This window comes from Acanthopagrus latus, chromosome 5 (assembly GCF_904848185.1).
Source record: "Acanthopagrus latus isolate v.2019 chromosome 5, fAcaLat1.1, whole genome shotgun sequence".
Classification (NCBI taxonomy): Eukaryota; Metazoa; Chordata; class Actinopteri; order Spariformes; family Sparidae; genus Acanthopagrus; species Acanthopagrus latus.
This window is the reverse complement of record NC_051043.1, coordinates 23,452,387-23,464,559: the sequence shown is the minus strand read 5'-3', so window position 1 is coordinate 23,464,559 and position 12,173 is coordinate 23,452,387. Positions and strand designations below refer to the sequence as shown.

Below are 12,173 nucleotides of genomic sequence, written 5' to 3'. Positions count from 1 at the left end.
CGTGCGTGTGTGTGTGTGTGTGTGTGTGTGTGTGTGTGTGTGTGTGTGTGTGTGTGTGTGTCTAAAAACACTTACACAGATGGTTTTGTGAAAGATCTCCCTTTGCATTCACAATTAAATAGTAATGTGGGTTTGAGAAGGAGCACTCACCATACACTGAAATGGACTCCTAATTTATTCACAGTATCCACCACATACATGCAGGCTGCTTCTGTCTTTGTGGTGGAGGGAGGCAAGAGAGGAAGGAAGGAGGAAACTAATAGTCACTCAGGGCTCAGGCGCATTAACAGTCACAAAGAAAACAATAAGGAATATCTATTGATTAGTTTCTTTTATAGCGTAACCATAGATAACAAACTGGCACAATTCGGGTTAAATCACACATTTACATACCGACATGTATTATATGTTTACTCTGTCTTTGATGCAGCTGTGATCCATTTGTGTGTGTGTGTGTGTGTGTGTGTGTGTGTGTGTGTGTGTGTGTGTGTGTGTGTGTGTGTGTGTGCTAGTGAAAGCAGCTTATTTCTCATTTACATAATACTTCAAATGTTTATGTATTCGGCCAGGGAGGACGAAACATAAGTTTTCTGTGACAACCAAGAAGGCCTAGTGAGAAAAAAACAACAACATAAAATTCAAACATTCATTCAACACCTTTAACATATCTTGAAGCCACAGTGGACTCTGATAAAGGAACATTACACCGCACTATGTGTCTATAAGAGTAAAATAACCGAGTAGAGGTTTAGAAAGTTTTGACAAAATGAGTCTGCCTCTATTAAAAATATGAATATGTCACAGTGGATGCAAGGTCAGGGAAACTGTGAGGAGTCTCCGCTGTGATATTGAGGTAAGTGTGTTGTATTGTGCAGGAAAAGTGGCCAGCAGTCTGGTTTTCACACGTTCAGGAGTCTCATGCACAGCTCTGGGCGGGGGTCTGACTTGATGGGCCCTATTAGTATTCCCGTCCTTTGGGTGCGCAGTGTTGCCAGCCACAGAGCCACGTCAGGCCTGTAGCAACTGCTCGTCTTCTGCTGCCTCTCCAAGGTTAGACACATAGGCCCGCCCGACGAGCTGGAGACACTCGAAGAAAAAAAAAATAAAAAGACACGGAGCCGAGCTGACACCGCGATACCGGGATTTTTTTTTTTTTTTTTTTTTCAAGTTTCCTTGAACGTTTCTCCAGCACGTTTCTGCGCGCTGCGGGGACGCTTGGCAAGCGTGGCTCCGTCTCTATAAGGAGGTTGTGCAAGCTCGGGGGAAAAGATCGTTATCGCCCCGTCTTTAGTGGTGCTTAATGGAAACGCGCAATCATAAAAAATGGTTGCATTTGGAGAGAGTCCGTGAGTGCGATCGTCTCCTCCCGACATCGGTGCGTCAGAGAAGACACCTCAGCTAGCTGGACTCCGGGCTTTTTTTTTTTTTTTTTTTTTTTTTTGGGTGTGTGAAGTCTTCACTGTGCACCGTGTGCTGCTGGAGTGAAGGTGACTTGCGCCCCGTCGCAGTCGAGGCAATGCGGAGAGGAGTCGCAGGCGCTCATCCGGCTCTTTTCCTGCGCTCCGAGGCTCGTCTGGGAGAATATTTGCCCCGTCTCCCGCACTAGAGAGAGGGGAGGAACGCGAGCGAGATAGACAGAGCAATAACAATAACCGAGGCTCAAGCCCAGCCAGTAGTTGGCGAAGGTGAATCGAGCGTAAAAACGGAGGGAAGGTGAACGGCGAGGCGCAAGGGGGGCTGGTGAGGCAGGAAGAGCGAAAGTGGTGGAGTTTTTTTTTTTTTTTTCTTCTTCTTCTTCTTCTTCTTCTTCTTCTTTTTTTTTTTTGGAGGTGGGGGGCGAAATAAGACCAAACACCGTTCTGTATTAGGGCTGTTTTGTTAGTGGATGTGTATGCATGAGTTCTGCATCGAATGGGCGCAAAAATCGCCCCAGATCCGCCGGGAACATCTTCCAGATCGGCAAGCCTCCTCACCGAGACCCACAGAGGAGGGAGAGCACCGAGAGCACCCGCAAAGCCCAGCGCGCCGTGGCCGACTGCAGAATGGTAGGTTTGCGACACGTCAATGCCTGCATGGTTCCCTTCTCTGACGAGAAGTGCTGTGTTATTATCCAGAACCTGCCTTTGTTTCTCGGACCATCGACCATTCCCCCGTGCATGCAAAAGGATGCAAACGCGACAGCTGTTAATAGCTGCAAGAAGAAGAGCGAGAGAGAGAGAGAGAAAAAAAGGGGGGGAAAAAGACTGTAACCCGGTCTGGGAGCCTAAAAATAGCTTTATGCATTTGCATTGCTTTGTCGGCAGTGAAGCCAAGCTGATCATCTCGTTCGCGCAGATTGACTGTGTGATTTGCATTTGTGAGTGCTGGGGCTGATTTTTTTTTTTTTTTTTTTTTTTCTTTTAGAAAATTAGCCGAATTACATGATTATGTTTGATGGGTCTGGGGGTGTTCGTGGTCGTGGCACACACACACACACACACACACACACACACACACACACACACACACACACACACACACACACACACACACGCATGCACAGACACACACACACAGTGCAGGTGCTGTGTTGTGACAGATCATATGTGCAGAGCCTTCTTCACCCTTTCATACATCAGCGAGCGTCATGACGGAGCCTCGCAGGATGCTCTGCAGGAGTTGCACACAAAAAAAGAGCGAGATGCTTGAGCGGTGAGGCTGTGCAAACAACCAAACTTAGCATAACCTCCATCAGTACAAAAAAAAAAAAATCTGTTCATTCATCATGCGTCCTGACTCTACGGATTATATTTTAACGCATCACTTTTTGGTTTCTGTCAGGGATCAGGGGGGCTTCTGTGACGGCAAAATGCGCAAGGTTGCAATTTTTTTTTTAGTAGTGCAAGCACCACTTCATCGTGCACCTGCACAGGCACGTCATGTATCCCCAATGTGCAAAATCAGAAAAAAAGAAATGACTAAGAAAGAAAAGAAAAGCTCTGCTGGTTGACAGATCAGGGAAGTTTGTGCCATGACTTATGTTGTGTCTCGTTTCACTGCAACGCAGATCGTCCAGGAATTCAATACACTTGTGGCTCTATACCGTGAGCTGGTCATCTCCATCGGCGAAATCACTGTGGACTGTCCCACTTTACGGGCCGAAATGCTGAGGACCCGAACTAAAGGCTGCGAAATGGCGAGAGCGGCGCACCAGAGTCTCTCCTTGATATCGGGGTGAGTTGGCACACAAACGCTGTCCGTGGTGCTGAACAGACCAAAAGCTCCCCTCGCTCTGAAAGTGTAAAAAATTTGGCAAATTGGGGCGCTCTGCAACACTGCTGCGCCTAAAGTTGTAAAGTATCTAAATTTATCTCGAATTTGCATAAGCGTCCCCATTTTTAGGCACATGTATACTTAAGCCTGCTTCTCTCCACTTCAAAGAAATCATCCAAGTGTCTGCTCCATTAGAGTGAGACCAGAGAGCCTGAAGAAGAGGAAGAAGAAGAAGAGATGGAGGAGGAAGAGGAGGTGGTGGTGGGGAGGGAAGAAGTTGTGGGGTGAAAAACAGAACATGAGATCAGCTTTTTAAAACCGCCATAGTGTCTAATTGCTGGCAGGGACAGCTTTACCAGGAAGCAGTCACAGCCCCCTATAGCCTGCTGTAAACTGACCACTCTCCATTAGCTCGGGCCTAAAACGTTAATGCACGAAGTGGAATGCTTCCCAGGGCGAATGTATGAGATAATAGTATCAATAATGTGGAGCCAATGACTTTTGCATAACTATGTTTAATGCATTGTGAGAGTGGCCCTGTGTGTGTGTGTGTGTGTGTGTGTGTGTGTGTGTGTGTGTGTGTGTGTGTGTGTGTGTGTGTGTGTGTGTGGTCATTTGAACATTTAGCCACTATGATGCTTTTTCACCAGCGGATGTTATTGTTTTCCAGAGTGCAGATTATCTACTTGTTTTCATCAGAGCCCGGTGATACAAGTGCTGCAATAACAGTTATTCTTGATGATCCAATGATTGATTATTTCCTCAATTATTATTAGATGTTTGGCCAATCAACGTGTCAGTAAAAGGTGACAAATCTGTACTTTCCAAAGCCCAAGATGACGCCCTTAAGAAAGTAGTATGAAGCCTTTTGTGGCTCCAGAGGAAGCTGCATGTAATCTGATGATACATTTCTTCCAGAGATGTCACTCAGTTGCACTTCTGTAAGACTGTTGGACATGTTTTCAAAATCGATACAGCAATTCTCCTGTCGTTTCAAAACCTGGCACCCGCATTACCCACAATGCAACTTAGCCTCCGAGTGACATCACTGGAGGCAGTTTATCAGATTACATGCAGCATCCTCTGGAGCTAGTGCTCCCCACAGCCTGTCAACACACTTTAACGCGTAAAATTGGTGCTGTTGTCCTTTGAAAGTCTTCTCTTTTCTAAAATATATCTCAAGTGGTTTGCTTCTGATGGAGCTTTTGGCTAACGATTGGAGGGAAAACTACAGTGGCTCTAAAGGGTGAAAATACGATGACATTTCACAAAAAAACAACATTTAACGGCGCACAAGGCATGCAGAAAATGTTTTTATTGTGTGTTTTAGTGAAATGCTGTGTTTGACCCTCAAGGCCACCGTAGAGAAAAGCTACAATAGAAGCCCGACATGTCTGTTGACTTGGCCTGCACCCTCCCACTGAGCCCAACATCTACTGCACACTGGTGCCAGTGGAAGAAGGGCAATGCGAGGCTTGGGATTTGAAGGTCCTCAATGAGGCTGAAGACGCCAGCTGACTTGGCACCCTCAGACTTACTTAAATAACAATGGGACAGACTGAGGCCAGCGGTGACTGAGGTCTGGAGTGGTGTCTGCAGTGCTAGCTCGCTCGCCAAAGCCGGATAGTGTTGGGACAATAGCGGTATCGGGTTTACTATAGCAGCAGCACGGCTCATATTCCCCTTTATTGAACGACATTTGTTGGAGACCTGTGAGATGCTCGCGACGAGGTTTTAAAATAGTCTGCTCTGTGACCTATTTCCTGACTCAATAATTAATCACCTCGCTATATCTTACAGTGATTTAGGAGTGCATATCCTTCACTGTCTGTTACATGCATGACAAATTCCATCCGTTTAATGTACCGAGGCTTCGAAGCCTCATGTGCGTGACAAACTCATGAACGTGTTTCCTGCCATGAATCATACAGCATCCACCGGCTTCACTCACATCTTTATTTAAATCTTTGGGAGAGAGTGCCGCACCTTCGTGCCCCGCACTGTTCTTTTTCAAAAATCGCAACAGCTACACACTTTTTCTCCCCGAGACAACAGGTTCCATCCATTAAATCTCTGTTCTTGAATTCCCAGCTGCAGCAACAGAAATAGAGACAGTGCAGCAGCTTCGGAGAGAACTCTTAGTCCCCACTGATAACAGCATCAGCATCATCGTCGTAATCATCACCGGCACATACTCTAAAACCTCCTTCTCTAAAAGCTCTCCGGGGCCATTTCAATGTTTGTCTCCACTACTAGAGACACAGAGCTTGAATTAGACAGCGCAGGTCATTCCCCTTTAATCAAATAAAGCCGGTGTGTCTGAATGGTTTGAGTGATGCGGGGCCTCTCTCGACGTGCTAGAAGAAAGCAAGCTGATAAGCGGGGATGGCACCGATGACAGCTGTGCTTAGGCGACAGTGCTGGAGAAGGCAGCAGTGTGACAAAAAACAAGGTTGGGAAAAGGAGAAAGCTCGCCATCAGAAGAAGGGGGAACGCAGCAGCAAGATTTTTTTTTTTTTTTTTTTTTCGTGCGAGAATTATTCTTACCAGGTGCAAGTTTCACGCCTTTCATCGCTGTCACTTTCCCATGTGATATCACACCCACTGAATATCACCAGCTGTATGTTTCCCCTTGAACACCGGATTTATGTGGCTGTGAAGCTACTGGCGGCGTCTCATAAAAAGCTAGTGATAAGCTCTGGGTAAATACACAAGGTTCAGTGAGGTTTGTGTTTACTCATTCTTAATGTGAACTTCACAGCTTATATCTCATCAAGTGGAAATGTTTGGTAGGCTTTTTAAAACAGTATATTATATTTACTAGATAAATATTTGAGTTTGTGTAATCCCTGGGGGGACCACGGGGGGGCCACAGCCACCCTAAAAAAGATTTCTGGGGGCGCCCCTGTTAGAGACATTTGCGGTGGGCTGTTTATGATGGGACAAAAAAGATCCATATGCTGGAAACATTCTGCAAAGGTGTCGGTATCAGTCACTGTTTTCCCCTTCTGATCTACACATGTGAGTGAACGTAGGCTGTACACACATTCTGCACTCACACTCAATTTCTAAACAAGACAAAATCTTTCATGAATTAAGACTTCATTGGCTTCTTCTTACTTTGCTTTTCACCATTTTAACAGTAAATATTTAACTTTTATTTTGATTTTCTCTTTTACCAATTACTCAGACTGAGACATTGTGTTGACTTTTTTCTGTCACGTCAAGTTTGACACATTTCAAAGCCCCAGGCTGAACATTGATCTTTCAGTGGAGCTCCTACCAACATTGGGGTCAGCACTTACACCTGTATATATAGTTGTACACAGAGGCATTAATCGATATCAACACATTTTCTTTATGTTCTGCTGTGACGCACAGATTTCCCCGTTTGCAGGACTAATAGAAGAATTTCTGATTCTGATGATTTTCTTTCTTTCCTGTCTGAGCAAAAAAACTTTGTATCCAGAAAGACATCCTTGTCCTTCTTTTTTGATTGTTCGCCACATTAAATGGTAACAACTCTTGTGGAGTTTTACTGCATATGTGAAAAAGTGGCATAAAGCTTTTAGTGGATCCACAGAAAACTGCTTTTAATCTTATCAGTTGATGTCGATCAGTGGCCAAGTTGCATTGTGAGGAATGTAGGCGCCAGGTTTTGAAGAGGAAGAAAAGCGTGTGGCGATATCTCTGATTGTGCTGCGTCGAATCTGATCATCTGTTTTTAAATCCATTATGAGTCCATCAGTGTTATATGAGTACAAATCCCAGTGCCTACATTACCCACAATGCAACCATTTAGTGGAGGCAATTCATCCAATTATATAGCCTCAGCCTATATTCCTCAGGAGCCACAAATTGTTTTATACTACTTTCTACACATTTGCACTCGTACTCCCAAGCCCTGCATACGCATTTTAATGCATAAAACTGGTGGAGTGGCCGTTTAAATATTAATGTATGAGCTCATCGTGTCTCATGCATTTCCACAAAGTTGGTCAGTGTATCAAGATTTCATCAAGTTCCAGCCAGTAACCTCACTGTGTGTCCTGCGGTGTGCTGTTTCCAGGCCGGAGGACGGGGAGATCCACCCTGAGATCTGCAGGCTCTTCATACAGCTGCAGTGCTGTCTGGAGATGTACATCACTGAGATGCTCAAGTCGGTGTGCTTGCTCGGTTCCCTGCAGCTCCACAGGAAAGGTTAATACACGAATAAGCCTCATTGCATTGTTATTTGTGTGTAGGTGTGAGTTTACATGCAGTAGGCTATGTGTGTTTCTGTTGCTTTAATCTCAAAGGAAGCGAGACAATCACTCAGCAGATTTTAGATAAAAAAACACCTGCACGGATATCGTTATTCTATAAGAGCTTTCTGAGATGTTATTTCAATCCAGAGAATTGCAGCGTGATCAACAACGCTGAATATACGTGAATAAATAGAAGCCAGTACCTCTGTTAAAAATTTTTTTTAAGTCTTTTCTTGTTTTCATTTATTTTTCCACCCACCCTTCCTTGTGATTTAATGCATGTTGTAGCGAGATCTGTTTAAGGCTGGCTGCTATCTGTGTGTGCTCCAGGTAAGGATTCCTGTGGCCCTCCCGGGGTCGACAGTAAGATCGAAGAGGGCTCGGACATCCCCATCCTGGAGGACACGTCTTCCTCCCCCACTGACTGTCCTCAGCTCTGCTGGCTGGTGGCCACTGACATAGAAAACATTGAAAAGTAGGTTGACAGAACATGTGTTGTGATGCACGCTGTGTCCACTAACGTGCACGTTCATCTCTATTGGTTGAAGTCACGTGTGTGGAAACAAAATGCAAGTGGCAGTAAAATGACACTTTATAACGTTCATCCTTCTGGTTCCATTTTTACAGTTTATTTAATTGCATAGCACCTCAAATGTTCCTATTTCATCCCCACTAATAATGTTATAGTTGATCATTTAAGTCTGGATTTGTTAAAGTAACTAAAAGGGACTTTTATTTTGGACAAAAAGTGACAAGAGTGGATCATCGTGTTGTGCCACACTACAAGACTATAGAGCAGTATCTTTCCTCTGGCACTTCACAATAAAGACTAGCTTTAATTTTATACATTTTATAATCAGTTAAAAGTTTGATGCAGTTAATAGTGTTTGCTTTCCAGATGAGACACCCAGCACATTAAATTTACTATTAAGTCACAAACCTGCCAAATATGTGGGATACAAACCGACACTTATGTGCCAACATACATTATTGCACTTGCAGAGTATTTTCTTAAAACTTCCAGTTTTTAATTGGGATGTTGCCCTCATAGTAGTCTGTTTGCCAGCTACCTGGAAAACACTACACCTCCTCTGGAATGGCCTCTAGTAGTAGTAGTGTGTGGAGGGAACTGTGCTGTGTTTGTTACATTAGGTGCTGAAACTAGACATTAATACATTTTACCATGCATCATACCTGTATTTTAAAGAATGTTTTTAGATGATGCTGAGAAGATGAGGCAACAGTTGTGGTCCTGAGAATATCTGGATGTTTGAGCGCATGAGACATGATAGGGCACATTCAAAAAAAGCCTTTGTTTGTGTGATTTCAGGGATATGAGGGAGATGAAGAACCTTCTCAGTAAACTCAGGGAGACAATGCCTTTACCATTGAAGAACCAAGGTGAGAACCCTGTTATACACACACACATACCTCAATGCAACGCAGCAGCAACACTTTTAAAATCTTGATTGAGATCGTGGCTCGTGTGTCGCGGTTCAAACCAGCAGACACGTCTGACTTGGCAGCGGTCTGTGTGTGTTCTTGTGCCCAGATGACAGCAGTTTGCTGAACCTGACTCCCTACCCACTGGTCCGACAGAGGAAGAGGCGGTTCTTTGGGCTCTGTTGCCTGGTAACCAGCTAAGGGCCCCGCCTTCGTGGGTAGGAGGCGCCGGCAACAAAGACACCATTACCCACTGTCCTTCACCACTTGTGTCTCCCACCAATCTATTACTGCCATTTTCAAATAAATTGTCTCTTTCACTTTTTTTTAAAGGCTGCCCATTTTATAATTTTATTTTGTAATACAAATAAGAATTGTAACTGCAATGTCATGAAAACAAGAAGTCATGAACATATATTTTAAGATATTTTGCAACAATTTTTTTCCCTCTTTTGGTAAAATGAAGTCAGATATCCGCTTGTCCAATGTAAAAGAGAATGAGAGGTCATTTGAAATAATGTCAATGTTACTTCCATGAACCTGAGTGAATGAAATGAGGATTCATGTTTTAAAAAAAAGGGAATATAATTGTCCATTTCTGTCAGAAATAATGTGATAACTTATGAATAGATGCTGTCCGAATCTTTGAGAACGGCGCTTGCAAAGGCAAAGTTATACACTCGTCCGTCTGAGCTGAGATGACAGGTTTGTGCAGAGTCAGTTTGTCGTGTATTACAGTCTCTGTTTTCTGTTCCTTGCTGTTTTTTCTTCTCAGTGTACTTAATTTAGTCTTCCATAAACCAAGAACCTGTACCCAACTTTATCTTTCCAGCTTCAAAGTGGAATATATGATACAATACTCAAAATGAAAAAAAAAAAAAACTTCTTTGCACACAATATCTATCCATAAACTGAGACATTAGACATGTATATACACATACTCTTTACGCAATGCTCTCTGAATTATTTTCAAAGTTGGAGTTGGTTAGCAAAACAAAGAGTCTGTTGGTTGGTGTAAGCAGGGAGGGTCTCCCTCTGTCGGAGGGGGGACAGCATGGGTCTTGCTTATCAAATGATAGTGATCAATGTTTAGGGCACGTCGAAGGTACACTAGTCAAAGCTGATATAGGTCATTTTACATTGTTAATAAAACTTTTGTTATTGAAACTACTCAACAAGTCAGTCATTTTCTTGCATGCAACTCACCAACATGTCCACTGGGTGGAGACAAACCACCACAAAGACCAACCTGCAAAACTCCAGGTGAGTTAAACTGAATTCATTTCATGGATTGATTGAACTTTAGGTCATATGCAATATGTCATATTTTAAGAATCAACATTCCGCATTCACTGTGTTCTATTTGGATATTTTTTTCTCCTGAAGTGCGTTGTCCCACAGCTGAGACTGTTTGTAGAGCAAACATTACTATCTGGGAGGGTTAAGGGACAAAGATACAGAGCGGGAGCAAGACAGTAAAATACAGATAATTTTTTATTGAGCCTAATTTATGGAGTATTGGAGAAAAAGAATGAAAAAGACGATAGAGAGAGAAAGATTTTACCACTAGACCTCACACAGGATCCAGCCGGTCACCCACTTATGCTGCTGGAATGGAAAGTATTTTTAAGATGTTGTGACATAGTTTCTTTTGTAACTCCCCAACAACCCACAACTCTTTCTTTTACAGGTCTACCAATTTTTACTATAGGTTGGGAGTAATTGCCAAGCAACATATGACATTTCTTTGAAATTACCCACAAAATACCACAATAATTACTTCAAAATTGATCAAAAGTCACCCTAATATCATTTAATTATAATATCTAATTATAATACTCTGCTATTTTCCAACAAACAGTTCAGAAATTGCTGGTAATTTCTTTAATGCATTTCCAGGAAACCTCCAGCTGGTTTCTGCTCAACTTCTGCTAATAACTACGTCCCCTGAGCAGGAAACCAAATTGAGATGTTGCAGCTTAATTTCCAATTAGTCTCTGATCTGAACTCCTGCGGGCCGGTTAACTGGAGAACATTTTCTAACCATCTATATTTTCACAGATTTCTATTCAGGTGGGTAAGTCCAATTTTGGAATATTTTCTCTTCAACTTGGTTAAGGAATTAGTATTTTATGGTGTCTAACTATGTTAATATAAATGCATATTTTTAAAGTCCTTTAGAAAGTAATTTAATGGGTAAATGTGTGAATGCATAAATGTAAATGAAAAAGAAAATCTCCAGATTTGGTAATTGTTATGCTAAACTTCCTTCTTAAGCTTTGGAACCTGTTGAACTGTTTAAAATCGGGCAGTTTTTTTTTTCTTAGCTCATGAAAATGTCACTCTTTGAAGATAAGATTTTCACAGGACAGCAACTCACAAAGGCTGAGAGAAATGCCACTAGCACCTTATAATATAATGCATGTATGGTTACCTCTGGAGATTCCTTCTCCCACTTACTAAGAGAAAAGTGTTATATAATACGTGGGGGTCACATAAGGTAACTGAATGATTTGATTCAGTGAGCCTTTGCTGTCATCAGATCTCAACTTTACAACAGCTTTAGATGCAGCTAAGGAAGGTTTTTAACTGATATGTCAAACAGCGCTCAAAATGTCAAAACAATTAGGGAACATGGCCCCTTTTAAACGAGAGACTGGTGAACTGCCCTACGGCGGAGGGAGATCTGAAGCAGTTCAGCAGCTTTAAGAGGCCTAACACCTGAGTGATGCGGTTTTGTCACCTCTATTTTGCCACCAGTGTATATGCCCTCCTTGGAGTTTGATGATCCCTCGCACAAAAAAAGCACCTTCCTCTCACCCACCGGTTTCTGTGTACAACACAGTGTAACTGCGGAACGGCGGCAGTAAGCTCTCTGGTGTGGCGTGGAGACATTAGGTAGCTGGTGTCTTCACACACTTTCACAGGCAGGCTCAGACACACATGCGCTCGCGCCGTGAGAGGGCGGCGTGCCAGAGGCAGGAATAGACTGTCAGCAGGGGTTTGCTTGGCAGGCTTAGCGTTGTCTGGTTTGGAAAGCACAGGGTATCTTCTGAAATAGACTATATCAGTCCAGAACATAGATTTTCAAACATCATCTCCAGGGACATTTAGGAAGCTATTGTTTTGTTGTTGTTGTTTTTTTCTTTTATCAAACCCAGACATATTTTATGCAGCGTAATATGTACTTAACATATTAAGAAAAGGTCAATAATGACAAGAAACTCAACA

The 12,173-nt window shown here is 43.0% G+C and overlaps 1 protein-coding gene across 1 annotated transcript; it reads left to right on the top strand.

Annotated features, from left to right (window-relative positions):
• Positions 1-1,895: 1,895 nt before the first annotated feature.
• rgs7bpa (regulator of G protein signaling 7 binding protein a) lies at positions 1,896-10,103 on the top strand. Its single transcript, XM_037097076.1, has 6 exons — positions 1,896-2,045; positions 3,047-3,213; positions 7,322-7,452; positions 7,830-7,974; positions 8,830-8,900; positions 9,052-10,103. The coding sequence occupies exons 1-6, from the start codon at positions 1,896-1,898 to the stop codon at positions 9,141-9,143; spliced, it is 756 nt and encodes a 251-aa protein (XP_036952971.1). The 3' UTR covers positions 9,144-10,103.
• The last annotated feature ends 2,070 nt before the right edge of the window (positions 10,104-12,173 follow it).

Coding starts and splice junctions, on each gene's coding strand:
- rgs7bpa (XM_037097076.1), top strand. CDS start 1,896: ATGAGTTCTGCATCGAATGGGCGCAAAAATCGCCCCAGATCCGCCGGG. Junction 3,214..7,321: donor AGTCTCTCCTTGATATCGGG/GTGAGTTGGCAC, acceptor TGCTGTTTCCAG/GCCGGAGGACGGGGAGATCC. Junction 7,453..7,829: donor CCTGCAGCTCCACAGGAAAG/GTTAATACACGA, acceptor TGTGTGCTCCAG/GTAAGGATTCCTGTGGCCCT.